Source organism: Oncorhynchus nerka, linkage group LG15 (assembly GCF_034236695.1).
Source record: "Oncorhynchus nerka isolate Pitt River linkage group LG15, Oner_Uvic_2.0, whole genome shotgun sequence".
Classification (NCBI taxonomy): domain Eukaryota; kingdom Metazoa; phylum Chordata; class Actinopteri; order Salmoniformes; family Salmonidae; genus Oncorhynchus; species Oncorhynchus nerka.
The window spans coordinates 90,831,349-90,851,456 of record NC_088410.1 but is presented as its reverse complement, the minus strand read 5'-3'; the positions used below and the strand labels follow the sequence as shown (position 1 = coordinate 90,851,456).

General features: G+C 47.1%; 1 protein-coding gene across 2 annotated transcripts; it reads right to left on the bottom strand.

Annotated features, from left to right (window-relative positions):
* Window positions 1–986: 986 nt before the first annotated feature.
* Window positions 987–19,401, bottom strand: LOC135560257 (zinc finger protein 70-like). 2 transcript variants are annotated; one of them, XM_065002026.1, is made up of 3 exons: window positions 17,935–19,401; window positions 16,934–17,566; window positions 987–2,940 (listed from the first exon to the last, which is right to left on the bottom strand). In XM_065002026.1, the coding sequence occupies exons 1-3, from the start codon at window positions 18,529–18,531 to the stop codon at window positions 1,432–1,434; spliced, it is 2,739 nt and encodes a 912-aa protein (XP_064858098.1). In that variant the 5' UTR covers window positions 18,532–19,401; the 3' UTR covers window positions 987–1,431. The 2 variants fall into 2 exon arrangements, with proteins under 2 accessions (XP_064858098.1, XP_064858099.1); XM_065002027.1 differs by lacking the exon at window positions 17,935–19,401 and adding an exon at window positions 12,491–12,623 and having other exon boundaries at window positions 16,934–17,018.
* Between the last annotated feature and the right edge of the window lie 707 nt (window positions 19,402–20,108).

Below are 20,108 nucleotides of genomic sequence, written 5' to 3'. Positions count from 1 at the left end.
GCAGGTCCTTACCAAACATCACCGGCAACAACATCGCCTATGGGCACAAACCCACCGTCGCTGGACCAGACAGGACTGGCAAAAAGTGCTCTTCACTGACGAGTAGAAGTTTTGTCTCACCAGGGGTGATGGTCGGGTTTGCGTTTATCGTCGAAGGAATGAGCGTTACACTGTACTCTGGAGAGGGATCGATTTGGAGGAGGGTCCGTGACATGGTCTGGGCCGGTGTGTCACAGCATCATTGGACTGAGCTTGTTGTTATTGCAGGCAATCTCAACCCTGTGCGTTACAGTGAAGACATCCTCCTCCCTCATGTGGTACCCTTCCTGCAGGCTCATCCTGACATGACCCTCCAGCATGACAATGCCACCAGCCATACTGCTCATTCTGTGCGTGATTTCCTGCAAGACAGGAATGTCAGTGTTCTGCCATGGCTAGCGAATAGCCCAGATCTCAATCCCATTGAGCATGTCTGGGACCTGTTGGATCGGAGGGTGAGGGCTAGGGCCATTCCCCCCAGAAATGTCCGGGAACTTGCCTTAGTGGAAGAGTGGGGTAACATCTCACAGCAAGAACTGGCAAATATGGTGCAGTACACGAGGAAGAGATGTACTACAGTACTTAATGCAGCTGGTGGCCACATCTGATACTGACTGTTACTTTTGATTTTGCCCCCCCCCTTCTCTTTGTTCAGGTACACATGATTCCATTCCTGTTAGTCACATGTCTGTGGAACATGTTCAGTTTATGTCTCAGTTGTAAAATCTTATGATCAATAAAATATTTACAAGTTTGCTGAAAATAAACACAGTTGACCGTGAGAGGACATTTCTTTTTTTTTTCTGAGTTTAGTATGTTTAGTAAAAAAACATTCAGTTCTCATGCATCTTAAGGTTTAACCAACAGTAAGACTACATGGAAGAGGAGCTAAACCTATTCAGTGAATATGCATTCTCATTATTATGAGAAGTGTGTCCCTTCTGTGGTTGAAAAACAGTACAAAATATTTTATTGTGTTATCCTCTGGCAGCTACCACACAATACTTTTTAACCAAAACATAAAGAAATGAATCAATCTGTAACTGTGAGACTAACACATTTTAGGGACCAGTCGGCAGTCTCATAACTATTTGGGACAGACAAGTTGACCACATGCTGTCGACTCCTGTTTGTGAAAATGACATGTACTGTGGAATGTTAGAGAGTCAGACTAAGTCCTTAAGCGATGTTTTCAAACTGCTAATTCACAATGTATTTAAACAAGAGAAGTGACTTTAGAGGCATGTCTTTGTCTTCTAAAACATGTCAGAAAAGGCCACTTTTACAACTTCTAAGGCATGTTGTGGGTTCTCCCTTTAGTAAATGTTCATATGTGTTGTGAGGGGGATCTAAGCTATGGTGTCTCTCCATTGGACCAGCATTTTAGAGATCCTACTCCGACAAAGCCTTTTCTGCACTCTGTGGTCTCTCTGCACTCTGTGGTCTCTCTGCACTCTCTGGTCTCTGTGGTCTCTCTGCACTCTCTGGACTCTGTGGTCTCTCTGCACTCTCTGGTCTCTCTGCACTCTCTGGTCTCTCTGCACTCTGTGGTCTCTCTGCACTCTCTGGACTCTGTGGTCTCTCTGCACTCTCTACTGCGTGAGCCATTTTGTGAGTTTTCATGTGAGTCTTGCGGGATGAGGACTGACTGAAGCATCTGCCACAGACGTTGCAGCGATACGGTTTCTCTCCAGTGTGAGTTAGTAGGTGACATTTTAAAGCACCTAACAATCTAAAGCATTTTCCACACTCTCTGCACTTATACGGTTTCTCTCCTGTGTGAGTCCTCATGTGCCCTTTAAGAGTGTTCTTCTCCCTGAAGCACATGCCACAATCTTCACACTGAAACGGTTTCTCTCCAGTGTGAGTTAACTGGTGGAGTTTAACTTGTCTTTCTCCTGAGAAGCCTTTTCGGCACAAATGGCATTTATATGGCTTATCTCGTCCCTCTATGTGAGCGGACGTATGATGCTCTTTAAGGGCCTTGCCGTGTCTGAAGGTTTTGCCACACACTTCGCACAGATGTGGCTTCTCCACATAGTGATAAATGCTTATATGATATTTCAGCTCAGAATTCTTAGGGAAACATTTGCCACAAATATGACAAAAAGTTTTCATTAGACTGTGAGTTTGCAGGTGAACCGCCATGTTCTCTGCAGGCCCAAGGACCTTCCCACACAAACCACACAAACGGTTTTGCTCCGCTAAGTGCATCTGAACATGTCTTATCAAATGACACGTGAAGTCAAATGATTGCCCACACACCTGGCAAGAACAAGGAACGTTGTAGTTGTGCAACGTAGTGCTTTCCACACCTTTGACTTCCTCACTTTGAGCTACAGGGCTTTGCACATAGGGAAGTGTAAATATCATCAGGGGGCCATTCTGTTTAGACAACATAACAGTTTGGTTCTGTGCTGTTTGGAAGGGTTGGGCCAGGAGAAAGGTTGTGGGGAAGGGCTGGGGTTTGGGCTGAGGCTTGGGCTGGGCCTGATGTTGGGGCTGGGGCTGAGGCTGGGCCTGATGTTGGGGCTGAGGCTGGGCCTGATGTTGGGGCTGAGGCTGGGCCTGATGTTGGGGCTGAGGCTGGGCCTGATGTTGGGGCTGAGGCTGGGCCTGATGTTGGGGCTGAGGCTGATGTTGGGGCTGAGGCTGGGCCTGATGTTGGGGCTGAGGCTGGGCCTGATGTTGAGGCTGATGTTGGGGCTGAGGCTGGGGTTTGGGCAGAGGTTTGGGCTTGGCCTGGCATTTGGATGGGCCCTGACCATGGTTTTTGCTCCGAAAGAGAGGAGTGCATGTGACTGTTGTGGACTCTGTCGTTCCAGAGTCTGAAAGCTGCTCTTCCCCCAGACTGGTCCTTGGTTCCTGCTGCTTCTCAGTCGCTGTGGGCTCTGGGTCCTCCTGCTCCATTAAGGCAAGGGTAAGAAAATCATTACTCAATAAATATTGCTATATTTTTTTACATCTATAACTCTGACAGAACTTCCCTCTGCTCTGCCATGAAATGACTGAATAAAAACCACCATGTCCCACAAAGGGATGAGCACATTGGGGATAAAATGTATATCACAACCAGGACACAACCTACCGTGCCTTCTGAAAGTATTCACACCCCTTGACTTCTTCCACATTTTCTTGCGTTACAGCCAGAATTTAAAAGTGATCAAATTGAGATTTTTCATCACTGGCCTATACACAATACCCCATAATATCAGAGTGGAATTATGTTTTTTACATTTTTTATTTTACAAATCAATTAAAAATGAAAAGCTGAACTGTCTTGAGTCAATAACTATTCAACCCCTTTGTTTTGGCAAACCTAAAGTGCAGGAGTAAGAATTTAAGTCACATAAGTTACATGGACTCACTGTGTGCAATAATGTTTAACATGATTTTTGAATGACTACCTCATCCCTGTTCCCCACACATACAATTATCTATAAAAAGGTCCCTCAGTCGAGCAGTAGATTAAAACAGACTCAACCACAAAGAGGTTTTACAATGCCTGGCAAAGGGCACTGTCACGCCTTGGTCATGGTATTTTGTGTTTTTGTTATATGTTTGGGTAGGCCAGGGTGTGACATGGGTTTATATGTTGTTTTCGTATTGGGGTTTGTATAGTTGGGATTGCGGTTGAGTAGGGGTGTTGTTAGGCTGGGCTGCCTGAGGCGGTTCTCAATTAAGAGTCAGGTGCTTCTCGTTGTCTCGGATTGGGAACCGTATTTAGGTAGCCTGAGTTCGCGTTGTATTTCGTGGGTGATTGTCCTGTCTCTGTGTTATAGTCACCAGATAGGCTCAGTCACTTGTTTTTTTTTCTTTTCAATTGTTTTGGAAGAGAAGAGAACGAGCGCCATTCTCCTTGCGGAGATGGTGCTAAATACATCAACACGGTCGGTCCCTGGGATTGGGCTGGCCAACACGATTCGGTTTGCTTGGAAGGAAAAGGAGTTTGAGCCTTTAGGACGGGAATCCTTTGGAAGGATAATATTGATGGGGATTCTAAAGCTGACGGTGAAGGACGTGTTTTGTTTCCAAGGCAACTCGTTGGAGGGAGCATACAACGTTGCACTATATACAGAGGAAAAACACGATGATATCCTGAGAAGGGCAAGAGCAGTGGGAGGTGAGAGGCCGATGTGCCACTACGAAATAACAAGCCTGGCGAAGAATAACTTTAGGGTTGTAACTGTAAACATTTACAACCCTTACGTTAAGGACGAAGAGGTGAGGGCTTTTCTGGGGAGATACATGGATAACGTCTCCTCAGCAAGGCACCTCAAAGACTCCCTTGGGTTTTGGAATGGGAGGAGAGGCTTCCAGGCCCTCCTCAGAGAGGACCCAAGGGGACATGGTGGCTACCTCCATCCTCCTGCTATGTTCTCCCTAGGGGCTGACAGGGGGAAGTTGTATTATGCACGTCAGCCCCCATTTTGCAGACGCTGTATGGCCTATGGTCACATATTCGCCTCATGCAGTGCAAGAAAATGCAGATTTTGTGCATCTGAGGATCACGAGGCGAGGGATTGTGACAAGCCTAAGACGTGCCATGGGTGTGGCTCGTCAGCACACCTGTGGAGGGGTGCCCGGCCCGTCAGAGGTCATATGCGTCTGCGGCTGGGGGAGCAGGAGCGGGGGATGGGGGAAGAAGAGGAGGGGAAGGAAGCACGCCTCATGACCAGAGATCAGGTCCAGAGGGGAAGGCCACAAGGAAGGAGGAGGAGCCAGAAGCGGTGGATGGAAGAGAGAAGGAAACGGAAGGCACGGGAGTAGGAGAACCAGAAAAAGCGGCGGAAGAAGGCAACCGAGTGGAGGAGCAGGAGAGAGAAGAAAGCGAGGGGAGGAGTGGTGGAGAAGGAGACGGTGGAAGAGAAAGTGGACTGGGGGAAAGTGCCATGGTGGAAGAGATGAGGGGTATGGTGGAGGAGCTGGCGGGGGAGGGTGGTATCTCTTCACTGCCGCCATCACCAAAGAAGAGTATGAAGAGGAGGGGCGATTGGCCGACAGTGAGGGGGAAGGGATGGCCAAGAGAGTGATGGGGGCGGGAGAAACCTCTGGGTTGCTGCTGGTTTCCCCAGGCCCTCAACTTCTGTTGGGTGGGGACACACATAACAAGACTCAGGACTGGGTACAAGAGGAGGTAGGGAGTTTTTTGTTTGGGGACTCAGCCTCCCCAATTTTTTTTTCCAAACAAGCTGCAACACTGGGGAGGGGAGGATTGTGGGGGTAGACCCAGGGTGCAGGGCACTCCGGAGCCAAACACTGTTCCTGCATCCTGGGAGGGTGTGATGGAGGAAGAGGGGGATGTCGGGATTACGGATGGTGTTCTCACCGGTAGATATGGAGCAGGGGAGCATCGGGTGAGTCTCCTGTTTTATGTTTTTTTCTGTCTGGGTTTAGAATTTGAGTGTATTACATGTATTTATTTTTCATGGAGTCTAATTTTACTTTTGTTAGTTTAAATGTAAGGGGTTTAAGGGATTTTGTTAAGAGGAGGGCGGTTTTTAGTTATTTGGAGGGTGTGGGGTTTGATTTTTGTTTTTTACAGGAGGTTCACCTGAGGGATGGAGGGGATGTTATTAGGTTTAAGAGGGAGTGGGACAAGGGGAGTCGGTTTGGGGTGTTGGGGGTGCACTCATCGGGGTAGGGATTTTGTGTGGGCACAGGGAGGTAAAAGTGGAGGATTCTTTCGTGGTAATGCAGGGGAGGGTTATAGGGGTGGATGTCACGATAAGGGATTGTAAATTTAGATTAGTGGTGGTGTATGGGCCACAGGTGGTGGCAGACAGAAGGGAGATGGTGGACTGTCTGACGCCCCTGTGTGTGTCACAAATAGGAAATTAGTGATAGGGGGATTTTAATACAGATTTAGGAAGAGGGGGATAGCAGTGCGGGCGCCATTGCCAGGCTAATGGCTTGCCATGGTCTGGTAGATGGTGGTCTGCACACTACTCCGAAAATGGACGGTCCTACATGGCGTAACTCCAGGGGGTTGAGCGGAGGCTCGACTATATTTTTGTACCCAGGTCTTTGGGTAAGTTGTCTGGGCGGCTGTTGCCTGTTTTCTTTTCGGATCACGACGGGGTGCTCCTGCAGGTGGGGTCGCCAGTCTGCCTCTTTGGTAGAGGGTACTGGAAGCTAGATCGGGATGTGCTGGAGGAGCAGGCTTTTGTTGACGGGTTTTATGGTTTCTTTTGGAGGCTTGAGGGCCTCCGGTCCATGTGCGAGGGGTGTTAGAGTGGTGGGAATTAGTTAAGGTGAGGATTAGGGCTTTTATAATAGGGTATTGCAAGAGGAAAAAAAGGGAGGAGAGGAGGGAGTGTGGATCGTATCCAGAGGTTAATTGAACTCGAATACGAGGCAGGCAACCTCGGCGGGTCGTTTGACTGGGAGAGATCCGCAACCCTAAAGGCGCAGCTCAGGGAGTTGCAGGAGCGGAAGGCTCGAGCTTTCCTTGAGCGAGCGCATAGTGGCTTTCTAGAACATAATGAGACTTGTTCTGCTATGTTCTTTAAGTTGGTTAGGCAAGACAGAGTAGGAAGGTAATGCATGGTGTTAGGGAAGAAAATGGTAGTATAGTTAGAGAACCAGAGGATATGGTCAGGGTGACAACTGATCATTTCCAAGGTTTATTTAAGGAAAGGGAAATAGATGTAGAGCAGGGAAATGTGTTTTAGAACACTTGTCCAGGCGGTTGCCGGAGGACATTAGAGAAGTGATGGAGGCCCAGATCTCACTAGAAGAGGTTGAGAGCGCTCTTAGGAGGATGGGAAAAGGGAAGGTGCCTGGGATAGATGGGCTGCCGGCTGAGTTTTATCTCAAGTTTTGGGGTATACTTGGACCAGTGGTCCTCGAAGTCTTGAAGGCCATCCTTGAGACGGGGTCCCGGGGGATCAATGGCTGTTGGTGTGCTGTCACTTTTATATAAGAAGGGGAAGTAACAGACCTTGGCAACTGGCGGCCGTTGACCATGCTGTGTGTAGATTACAAGCTACTTGCAAAGGTTTTAGCAGACCGGTTGCGCACAGCCCTTCCCTACGTCGTTCATGAGGATCAGACGTGCGGGGTAGAGGGCCGCTCTATTAGATGGAACCTACAGTTAATCAGGGACTCCGTCGCTTGGGTTGAAGATAGAGGTCTGCCTTTAATGGTAGCAGCGCTAGATCAGGCGAAAGCCTTCGATCGCGTGAATAGATCCTTTTTATTCAGAGTGTTAGGTCGATTAGGATTTGGGGAGAAGTTTATAGGATGGATTCGTACATTATATGTCGGAGCGGGGTGCCGAGTTAGTGTAAATAGTCACTTGGGTGATGTTTTTGACCTCTCGTCTGGGGTCAGGCAGGGTGCCCACTCTCGGCTCTCCTCTTCGTTCTGTACATGGAGCCTCTGGGGGCTGCCATTAGGGCAGACACAGGGGTGGAAGGTTTGCTGATCCCTGGAAGTGGTGGGCTGCGTGTTAAGATGACGCAGTACGCCGACGACACTTCCTTGCTGTTGTGCAAGGACTCGTGCCTGACAAGGTCCCTTGCCATCTTTGGGGATTTCACCCGAGCGTCGGGAGCAGTTCTGAACCATGCAAAGTCTTCAGTCAAGTTTTTCGGAAGATGGCGCGGTAGAACGGATGTGCCTGGGGGGTTATCTCTCTGTGAGGGGGCCCTGAGGATTCTCGGGGTCCATTTTGAGACCTCCGGCTCAGCGACGCTAAACTGGAACATGCGTATCGCAGTGGTACAGAGGAAGCTAGCAATGTGGAAAGCTAGGTATTTGTATTTTATGGGCAAAGTCCTGGTCCTAAAGGTGGATGTGTTGCCGTCTCTTTTGTATTTGGCATACATCTACCCATTGCCGGCTTGTCTGAGGAGGCCTCTAGTGAGGTTTGTGTTTCAGTTTATGTGGAGTGGCAGGTGCGAGTGGGTCGCCAGGGCACGCATGATCTGTCCCATCGGGGGGAGGGAGGTAGGGGGTACCACATTTCCCCCTCAAGCTGGACTCAATTTTTGTTTCCTTCTTGTTAACGGAGCTTGCTCAGCCAGTGATACACCCGTCCGGTTACCTCCTGCGGGTGTTTTTCTCGTATCAGGCGAGAAGCATAATGGTGTGGTCTAACACGGGTCCTCGGGCGGAACAGCTGCCGTGGCACTTTGGTCATGCGGCCAAGTGGCTGCGTGCGCACCCTGAGGTTGAAGTTGCCCGAGTAGGTTTAGATCACAGGCACCTGTACGAGGAGGTCAGAAAGGCAGGGAGTCCGGCGCCTGTAGTGGGCATCTCGGAAGTGGTCTGGGAGGGAGTGCAGGCGCGGGGTCTGGATAACAGGCTCAAGGACCTGAATTGGTTGAGCCTTCATAAGTGTTTGCCGGTACGTTCCATCTTGTACCGGTATAATTTGGTGCAATCCCCCACCTGTCTAAGATCCTCTTGTGGCAGGGAGGAGACTGTGCGCCATGTCTTTTGGGACTGTGCCTTTGCCGGAGTAGTATGGGCTAGGGCACGGGTGTTGTTAGGTTTGGTAAAGGGGATTTTGTATTGACGTGGGCCAGGTTAGAGAGGGGTGTAGGGAGAGCGAGAGGGACGGATAGGGACAGGTTTCTGCTCTGGCTTCTCATGAGTCTCTTTAAACGGGGCTGTGGGAAGCAAGGCAGAACATGGTGAAGACAGGGAAAGATTGGGGGTGGAAGGGATAGTGAGGAGGGTGGAAGGAGATTTGAGGGGGAGGATGAAGAGGGAGGAGAGGAAGTGGGGGCAGCATGCTGCTCGGGAGAGGTGGAAGGGGGGTTTAGGGCTGGGTGTCATTTAGATTTGTAAGAGGATAGATTAGGGACGGGGAGATAGGGAGAGGTATTTTGTAGGGTAACGGGGAGGGAAGATGCTCCCCTGAGGTTTTGTTTGTGGTTTATGTTTTAGTTTAATTAGTTTATTTAAAATACCATTATTTGTGTATGTATGTAAATTATGAGTTGTAAAGAATGAAATGGTATTGAAGATAATAAATTATTTTTATAAAAAATTTTAAAAAAAAGATAGGTTGTAATTAGTTTCACGTTCCGTTTGTTGTTTTGTTTCTCACAGTTATTTCATGTATCGCTATTTCCTTTATTAAAGCACATGAGTAACCTACACGCTGCATTTCGGTCCGACTCTCTTCTTTCAACAGACGAACGCCGTTACAGAATCACCCACCTCTCACGGACCGAGCAGCGTGTTAACAGGCAGCAGGAGAAGCGAAGAGAGGACGTTATGGATATCAATGGCATGGAGTATACGACGTGGGAAGAAATCGACAGGTGGGCGGACGACCCAGAGAGAGTGCAGGAGCCCGCCTGGGATTCGCTGCAGCAATGCGAGGAGGGCTATAGACGAATGGAGTCGAAAAGGAAGACACGCCGGCAAAAACGGAGAGGCGCTGGTATAAACAGGCAGCGACAGCTGGAGCAGCAAAAGGAGGATGAACTATTCGGACAATGGACATGGGAAGACGTGTTGGATGGTAAAGGTTGTTACACTTGGGAGGAGATATTGGCCGGAAGAGATCGCCTCCCATGGGAACAGGTGGAGGCACTAAGGAGAGCAGAGGCAGCCAGAGATAGGAGCCGACGATACGAGGGAACACGGTTGGCAAGGAAACCCGTAAAGCAGCCCAAAAAAATTATTGGGGGGGGGCTAGAAGGGAGAATAGTTATGCCAGGTAGGAAACCTGCGCATACTCCCTGTGCTCACCGTTGGGCTAGAGAGACCGGGCAGGCACCGTGTTATGCTATGGAGCGCATGGTGTTTCCAGTGCGGGAGCATAGCCCGGTGCGGTACATACCAGCCCTTCATATTGGCCGGGCTAGAGTGGGCATCGAGCCAGGTAAGCTTGGGCAGGCTCGGTGCTCAAGAGCTCCAGTGCGCCTGCACGGTCCGGTCTATCCAGAGCCACCTCCACACAACAGTCCTCCGGTAGCAGCTACCCGCACCAGGCTTCCTGTGCGTGTCCTCGATCAAATACCACCAGTTCCAGCACCACGCCTTCAGTGCGCCTCGCCTGTTCTACACAGCCAGAGCCTTCCTTCCCTTCTAAGCTGTTGGAGTCTCCCGCCTGTTCAACGCAGCCAGAGCCTGTCTCCTCTCCTGCGCTGCCGGAGCCTCCTGCTTGTTCAACACAGCCAGAGCCTTCCTTCCCTCCTGCGCTGTCGGAGTCTCCCGCCAGTTTTGCGCAGCCAGAGCCTTTCTCCTCTCCTGCGCTGCCGGAGTCTCCAGTCTGCCCAGTGCCGCCAGTGCTCCCAGTCTGCCCAGCGTCGCCAGTCTGCCCAGCGCCGCCAGTGCTCCCCGTCTGCCCAGCGCCGCCAGTGCTCCCAGTCTGCCCAGCGTCGCCAGAAGTGCCAGTCTGCCAGGATCCGCCAGAAGTGCCAGTCTGCCAGGATCCGCCAGAAGTGCCAGTCTGCCAGGATCCGCCAGAAGTGCCAGTCTGCCAGGATCCGCCAGAAGTGCCAGTCTGCCAGGATCCGCCAGAAGTGCCAGTCTGCCAGGATCCGCCAGAAGTGCCAGTCTGCCAGGATCCGCCAGAAGTGCCAGTCTGCCAGGATCCGCCAGAAGTGCCAGTCAGCCAGGATCTGCCAGTCTGCAGAGAGCTGTCAGCCTGCATGGAGCAGTCAGAGCTGTCAGTCTGCATAGAGCAGCTAGATCCGCCAGCCAGCCAGGAGTTACCGGAGCCTACTACCTGTCTGAGCTTCATCTCAGTACTGGGCGTCCTCTCAGTGCTGGGCGTCCTCTCAGTGCTGGGCGTCCTCTCAGTGCTGGGCGTCCTCTCAGTGCTGGGCGTCCTCTCAGTGCTGGGCGTCCTCTCAGTGCTGGGCGTCCTCTCAGTGCTGGGCGTCCTCTCAGTGCTGGGCGTCCTCTCAGTGCTGGGCGTCCTCTCAGTGCTGGGCGTCCTCTCAGTGCTGAGCCTCTGTCCCGAGCTGAGCCTCTGTCCCGAGCTGAGCCTCTGTCCCGAGCTGAGCCTCTGTCCCGAGCTGAGCCTCTGTCCCGAGCTGAGCCTCTGTCCCGAGCTGAGCCTCTGTCCCGGGCTGCCCCTCTGTCCCGAGATGCCCCTCTGTCCCGAGATGCCCCTCTGTCCCGAGATGCCCCTCTGTCCCGAGATGCCCCTCTGTCCCGAGATGCCCCTCTGTCACGAGCTGCTCCTCAGTTATGTGGGGATCTGGGTGAGGACTATTAGGCCATGGTCGGCGGAGAAGGTGGATGATCCCAGGACGCGAAGGGGAGGTACTAGGACATTAATGGAGTGGGGTCCGCGTCCCGAGCCAGAACCGCCACCATGGACAGACGCCCACCCGGACCCTCCCTATGCTCGAGGTGCGTCCGGGAGTCCGCACCTTAGGGGGGGGGGGGTTCTGTCACGCCTTGGTCATGGTATTTTGTGTTTTTGTTATATGTTTGGGTAGGCCAGGGTGTGACATGGGTTTATATGTTGTTTTCGTATTGGGGTTTGTATAGTTGGGATTGCGGTTGAGTATGGGTGTTGTTAGGCTGGGCTGCCTGAGGCGGTTCTCAATTAAGAGTCAGGTGCTTCTCGTTGTCTCGGATTGGGAACCGTATTTAGGTAGCCTGAGTTCGCGTTGTATTTCGTGGGTGATTGTCCTGTCTCTGTGTTATAGTCACCAGATAGGCTGTAATTAGTTTCACGTTCCGTTTGTTGTTTTGTTTCTCACAGTTATTTCATGTATCGCTATTTCCTTTATTAAAGCACATGAGTAACCTACACGCTGCATTTCGGTCCGACTCTCTTCTTTCAACAGACGAACGCCGTTACAGGCACCCATTGGTAGATAGGTAGAAATCCATTTGAGCATGGTAAAGTTATTAATTACCAGTTGCACGGTGTATCAATACACCGTCATTAAATATACAGGTGTCCTTCCTTAACTCAAGTTGCCGGAGAGAAAGGAAACCGCTCAAGGGTTTCACAAAGCCAATGGTTACTTTAAAACAGTTAGTTTAATGGCTGTGACAGGATTTTTTAAAAAAGAGGATGGATCAACGACATAGTTACTCCACAATACTAACCTAATTAAGGCTGACCCCAATTGGTCAATACGCTGTTGGTCAAGAAGCAGCATATATATTATACATACATACATACGTTGAAGTTGGAAGTTTACATACACGGAGGTTGGAGTCATTAAAACTCGTTTTTCAACCACTCCACAAATGTCTTGTTAACAAACTAACATTTTGGCAAGTTGGTTAGGACATCTACTTTGTGCACGACAAGTCATTTTTCCAAAAATGGTTTACAGACAGATTATTTCACTGGATCACAATTCCAGTGGGTCGGAAGTTTACATACACTAAGTTGACTGTGCCTTTAAACAGCTTGGGAAATTCCAGAAAATGTCATGGCTTTAGAAGCTTCTGATAGGCTAATTGACATCACTTGAGTCAAATGGAGGTGAACCTGTGAATGAATTCCAAGGCCTACCTTCAAACTCAGTGCCTCCTTGCTTGACATCATGGGAAAATCAAAAGAAATCAGCCAAGACCTTTTGTAGACCTCCACAAGCCTGGTTCATCCTTGGGAGCAATTTCCAAACGCCTGAAGGTACCACGTTCATCTGTACAAACAATGGTACGCAAGTATAAACACCATGGGACCACACAGTTGTCATACCGCTCAGGAGGGAGACGCGTTCTGTCTCCTAGAGATGAACGTACTTTGATGCGAAAAGTGCAAATCAATCACAGAACAACAGCAAAGGACCTTGTGAAGATGCTGGAGGAAACCGGTACAAAAGTCCTACGAGTCCTACATCGACATAACCTTAAAGGCCGATCAGCAAGGAAGAAGCCACTGCTCCAAAACCGCCATAAAAAAAGCCAGCCTACGGTTTGCAACTACACATGGGGACAAAGATCGTACTTTTTAGAGAAATGACCTCTGGTCTGATGAAACAAAAATATAACTGTTTGGCCATAATTACCATCGTTATGTTTGGAGGAAAAAGGGGGAGGCTTGCAAGCTGAAGAACACCATCCCAACCGTGAAGCACGGGGGTTGCAGCATCATGTTGTGGGGGTGCTTTGCTGCAGGAGGGACTGGTGCACTTCACAAAATAGATGGCATCATGAGGGAGTAAAATTATGTGGATGTATTGAAGCAACATCTCAAGTCATCAGTTAAAGCTTGGTTGCAAATGAGTCTTCTAAATGGACAATGACCCCAAGCATACTTCCAAAGTTGTGGCAAAATGGCTTAAGGACAACAAAGTCAAGGTATTGGAGTGGCCATCACAAAGCCCTGACCTCAATCCTATAGAACATTTGTGGGCAGACCTGAAAAATCGTGCGTGAGAAAGGAGGCCTACAAACCTGACTCAGTTACACCAGCTCTGTCGGGAGGAATGGGCCCAAATTCACCCAACTTATTGTGGAAAGCTTGTGGAAGGCTACCCAAAACATTTGACCCAAGTTACAATTTAAAGGCAATGCTACCAGCTACTGGGAATTTTTACCAGGATTAAATGTCAGTAATGGTGAAAAACTGAGTTTGTGTGTGTGTGTGTGTGTGCGCGCCTTCGGAAAGTATTCAGACCCCTTAACTTTTTCCACATAAAATTAATTTGAGTTATTTTCCCCTCAATCTACACACAATACCCCATAAAGAAAAGCAAAAACAGGTAGACATTTTTGCTAAATTTGTCAAAAAATAAATAAATGAAATATCACTTTTACAGTTTTCAGACCCTATACTCAATACTTTGTTGAACCAACTTTGGCAGCGATTTCAGCCATGAGTCTTTTTCGGTATGATGCTACAAGTTTGGCACACCTGTATTTGGGGAGTTTCTCCCATTCTTCTCTGCAGATCCTCTCAAGCTATGTCAGGTTGGATGGGGAGCGTTGCTGCACAGCCATTTTCAGGTCTCTCCAGAGATGTTCGATCGGGTTCAAGTCTGGGCTCTGGCTGGGCCACACAGGGACATACAGACACTTGTTCTGAAGCCACTCCTGCGTTGTCTTGGCTGTGTGCTTACGGCCATTGTCCTGTTGGCAGGTGAACCTTCGCCCCAGCCTGAGGTCCTGAGTGCTCTGGAGCAGGTTTTCATCAAGGATCTCTGCACTTTACTCCGTTCATCTTTGCCTCGACCCTGAATAGTCTCCCAGTCCCTGCCTCTGAAAAACATCCACAGAGCATGATGCTGCCACCACCATGCTTTACCATAGGGATGGTACCAGGTTTCCTCCAGACTTGATGCTTGGCATTCAGGCCAAAGCAATTCAATCTTGGTTTCATCAGACCAGAGAATCTTGTTTCTCACAGTCAGTCTTTAGGTGCCTTTTGGCAAACTCCAAGCTGGCTGTCATGTTCCTTTTACTGAGGAGTGGCTTCCGTCTGGCCACTCTACCATAGAGGCCTGATTGGTGGAGTGCTGCAGAGATGGGAGAACATTCCAGAAGGACAACCATATCCACAGAGGAACTCCTGAGCTCTGTCAGAGTGACCATCGGGTTCTTGGTCACCTCACTGACCAAGGCACTTCTCCCCCTGATTGCAACTGTGCAACCTCACCTGAAGGATGATCAATGGAAACAGGATGCAACTGAGCTAAATTTCGAGTCTCATAGCAAAGGATCTGATTACTTAAATAAGGTATCTGTTTATTTTTAATACATTTGCAAAATTGTATAAACCCCTCACTCTGTCATCATGAGGTATTGTGTGTAGATTGCAGATTATTTTATTTATTTAATCCATTTTAGAATAAGGCTGTAACGTAACAAAATATGGAAAAAGTGAAGGGGTCAGAATACTTCCCAAAGGCCCTGTATATATGGCACACAAGACAGCGGTCTTATTTGCGCCCATCTCAGTGGACTCATCCATTTCCGAGTCCGCGGGCATGGCACAGTCCAAGAAGTAGGAATGTGGCTGCACAATGCATGTCTCTCGCTCTCTCCTGACAATTTGTACACATTCTTTGTTTCATAACTTCATTGTGAATTGTTTGCATTTGATTGTTAGTGTCTATCAATTCCCATTAAATAAATCACCAGTAAATTTTTTTTTTTTTTAACAGTAGTACATTTACCGTTAATTCCTAATCTACAAATGTTTGTTTGGTTACGGTAATGTCTGTTAATGCATTCAATACATTATTATTCCAGTTATTTACCGTTCTCATTGCACAACTTAGGCTACACTTGTGAGAAACAACTTTTGGTTTACTTTATTCCATTTACGAGTTGTCAATTTAGTAATTGTCTTTTCTTTGGAGCGCTCCTGTCAATGTTGAGTAAGGACACGCACCTGATTACACATAGAAGTAGGACCTATAGGCTACCTGATTACACATGTCAAGTTAAATTGACTTGTGTGTATGTTAGTCATCATTTATCTGATTTATCAAACACGCACAGCATACAGAGCCTAGTTTGATGAGCGGAATAGCCCATCACATGTTAGACAGCGAGAGAGGTGAAAGCACCAATTTGTAAGTCGCTCTGGATAAGAGCGTCTGCTAAATGACTTAAATGTAAATGTAAATGAGAGCACCTCCTCAAAAAGCTGGTTTTGGAGTGAAACTAGCTTTTATAAACCCAGTCATTGCGCAACAGATAATTCTAAACGCATTCGCGTGGTAAAAACTGTTTTGATGGCCACGATTAAAAAGAGCTACCATTTTTAGTCATATTAGTAATATTAGTAGTCATATTAGTAACCCATTCTAGTTGTTGCTATATTAGATTCCCCCTCTTTCTAAGTTAAAGATTTTCATAATTTCATCTCTGTAGCATATGGAACGGCTCACATCAGGTGAACTGTTTTCCCGCAAAATTGTATTTCGGCAAAAAATGTTTGAAAATTAAGTTAATAGTTGCTTCATTACTGCAGTTGCATGTTCAATAATAAGCTATAGGCTCGCTATTGTTATGTTTTCATTAAGCTCTTAATGAAAGATGTCCGTTCCTCGTATGCATGCATAGTATTTTCTGTTGGTCATGTCACTGTATGGAATTTATTTGACCGTTTGTTGACCGGTTAATGAGGGTCGGGTTAGTCGGCAGCAAAATGTACATCTCTAGTACAAAATGTTATGTTTAGGACAAAACTAATACGTCACATTACAGAGTACCACTCCATATTTTCAAGTATAGTGGTGGCTGCATCATGTTATGAGTTTTTCAGGATAAAAAAAAGACATAATGGAGCTAAGCACAGGCAAAATCCTAGAGGAAAACCTGGTTTAGTCTACTTTCCACCAGACACTGGGAGATTAATTCACCTTTCAGCAGGACAGTATTTGAAAACGTAAGGCCAAATTTACACTGGAGTTGCTTACTAAGACAGTAAATCTTCCTGAGTGGCAGAGAAACAGTTTAGACTTAAATCTGCTTGAAGATCTATGGCAAGTCCTGAAAATGGTTGTTCAGCAATGATCAACAACCCATTTGACAGAGCTTGAAGAATTTTGAAAATAATAAATGGGCAAATGTTGCACTTTCCAGGTGTGACAAGGTGATTCTAACATGTATTGACTAAGGGGTTGGTTCCTTCTCTAATCAAGAAATTGTTTAATTTTTCACTAAATGTTTTACAAATGTTAGAAGTTTTCTTCCACTTTGACATTGGAGTATTTTGTGTAGATCATTGACAAAAATGACATTTAAATCAATTTTAATCCCACTTTGTAGCAACAAAAATGTGGAAAAAGTCAAGGTGTGAACACCTGCTGGAGACACTATAAACAAGCGAGGTTGGGGGCAATTCCTTGTCGATTCAGAAAGTAAATCAAATTGCAATTTCAATTGTTCAGCCTAGAAAAGCACTGAAGACAATTGGAATTTCAGTCTAGGCCTAGTTCCCGAATTGACTGAAATTTAATTGGAATTGACTCCAACCATGATAGAAACAAATATTACACACCTGTCTGTCAGTATTTTCTGTGGATCTTCTTGGCGCTACTGAGTCGTAGTTGTGGTCTTCACCTGCAGAGGGAGTCCTGGTTACTTCTTCCGATGCCCTCACTCTTCTCAACAGATGAAGCATGCTTTGCTTTGTAACACAGACACCAAGTCTGGCAAACCTATTGAAGCACTTTTTCTTCTGAGCCTGGTGCATGATAAGCGAGTTCCGATACATGGGTGCACTCATCCTGCCGCAACGTACCTTGAGAAGAGTGGCTCCAGCCATGCCTATGGCGAAGTTCTTTCTCTCTGTACGTTCTTTGGTCAGGGCAGAAACCCATGTAGATGTGCTTGCGGACTCCAGAAACCTAAGGAACGTGGGTGCGGTTGTCTTCCATTCAGTAAAAACAGTGTCCCATCTGAAGGCTTCCAGAGAGGATGGACTGGTCTGTCTGAGTATGGAGTTGAATGGAACGCTAGTGAGCTCTTTGCATTCTTTGACGACTTGGTTCAAAACCTCTTTAGTGACAAGGGAAGCCAAATCAGGAATTTCCATTATTGCCTTTGCTGCGCTGAAGAATTGTCCATTCAACATGTTATCCACAAGTTTCTCCATGGGTCCAGTAAGGATGTATTTAGTTGGCACACTCACCTAAAATTAGAAGGGGGAAATGTCGATACCAATCAATAATTTTTTTTAACTTTTAATGGCCCAGCAAGCATTTTCACCTGATACTTGCGACCAAACTATCAAAATTCAGTTATTTGCAATGGAAGGAGGAGAGAAGACAGAACGATTTGACGGTTGAATAAAGTTCAACTTTATAGGTTGTAAATGATCACCGCATTGCTGTCAGAGATAGGATCATGGCACTACTGTGGCGCAGGACTCCAGAAAGGAAGGTACACTAGCGACCTTGAACACCTACCTGAAACTTCAAGATGTTTACAACCTTTAACACTACCCCCCGACTTCTCTCCAACATACAGCAGGTATTAAAGGTGACAACACGTGTTTACCTGGCTTAGCTTCGAAGAAGCAGCATCATCGCCAGACTGTGGATCCTGCTCCATATCTTCTTCCAGGTATACTGAGATTTCTGCAGGCTCAGGTTTGATGTTATCGTTGTTGGGATGTGGTGTGGCTTCTTCGCCTGTGTTCTCGCTCTTTGGCACAACTACTAACGTTACGGTCAAATCTCGCGGGGAAACCTTACACGCTTCTGTCATTCTCTCGTGGGGAAAGGGGGTGATACTAATCTCACCTTGTTGGGCGTCCCGAGTTCGCCACGCAAGAGAGTGACTCTCCCTCTGCTTCTGAGCACTTTCTCGAAATATACTGCCAATTTTCTCCACATCGCAAAAGCTTTTGTAGTACCTTTTAAGAAGTTTACGACACGTTTCGCAAATGATGTGTGGTAAGGCATCGTCCTGAGAAATTGGTCCAGTGAGGTCTTCCAATGCTGTGGTGTAGTCAAATGGTTTAAAACATTGACCTTCGAACTGACTGAAGAGATTGTGCACGTATATTCTATTGGAAATGTTTTCCCCACAAGCACGACATACACCGACACAACAGGTTCTCTTTGGTCTCATCATGCTAGCTAGTATTAGCATGTATTAGCGTCACAGAACAGTATCTTTGCCAGCATGGTCCAGAAGGTTTTTTTTCCCCGTTTGTTGTTACATTTTCATGTGTCATCCGAATTAGTCCCCTCCTCATTCGCGTGATTGGGAAACAAAAATGTACACGTTACTCAGGTGTGCTCGTTTCACCATCGTACAGCAACGAAAGCGGAGTTTGCAGTTGTTACTAGATAGAATGCAGCTATGGACGGAAGTTACTTTTTGTAGCAGGTTATGATCGAATTTTAGCTAACCCTTTCCCTAACCTAATTTTCCTAAACTGCTACGTTCATTCACTTAGGAGAACATACGTAGCAGGTTATGATAATAATTGTGGCAGGTTAAGATTAGGTAAAATGCCACAACAACAACAAAAATACGTTTTAAGTAAATTTGACAAAAGCTGGATCCCTTCTAGACATGACCCACTTTTGTCTCTCGCTACGACCGGAAGGGACATTTTGTAGCAGGTTAGAAGAGCATTTTCGCGAACCTAATTATCCCAACCGGCTACGCGAATTATCCAAACATGATACGGAAGTTCTCCTAACCTGCTACGAAAAAGTAATTTATGTCTGTAGCTGTATGTGTACACCATCGAGATTCCTTTAAAAAACATGGCACTTCCGGAAGTGACTTTAACCTAGTAGGTTATGAGCGTGTGTAAATACACAGCAGGTCAGGATAAGTAACGTAGCATGCTATGCGAATTAGGTTAAAGTTAGCGAAAATACTTCCCTAACCTGCTACGAAAAGTCATTTCCAGTCGTTGCTGTATCCAAAGTGGGTTTTCACATTTTAGCTAACCCTAAACCTAATTATCCTAATCTGCCACATTTATTCTCCTAATTTGCTGCATGCGTTCTAAACCTGATAGGAAAAGTACATTCTGACAAAAACTGAATCCCTGCTAGCCACAACTGTCGAAGTGACGTGTTTTTTTGTAGGGAGTCTCGTTAGATTATCTATTATATTGGCAAAGTAGCCGAGCGACCGCCACAGCAAAAGATATACACGTCCTCAATGCAGGCAATATCAGGCGGGACTATTCTAATGTTAATTTATGTTTAAACTAATAGCACACAGCCCAAACACCAATGCATACCCCCGTAAAACATGCCACCAGAGGGTCACAATCCCCAAGACAAGAACAGTCTATGAGAGTTGCACATAACTGCATAGAGCCATGACTACATGGAACTCTATTCCACATCAGGTAACTAATACAAGCAGTAGAATCAGATTAAAAACAGACACAAATACACTTTATGGAACAGCAGGGACTGTGAAGCAACACAAACATTGGTGCATACACACACATGTTAACATACGCACTATACACACATAAAAATGTATGTTGTGTTGTAGATATGTGGTAGTGGACTAGGCGCCAGAGAGCACACACTTGGTGTGTTGTGACATCTGTTATGAATGTACTGTAATGTTTTTATAATTGTATAACTGCCTTAATTTTTCCACACCAGATATGCACGTGAACATGTTATGTCACGTGCACAAGCACAGTGAAATGCCTTTCTTGCAAGCTCCAAACGCAATAATGCAATCAT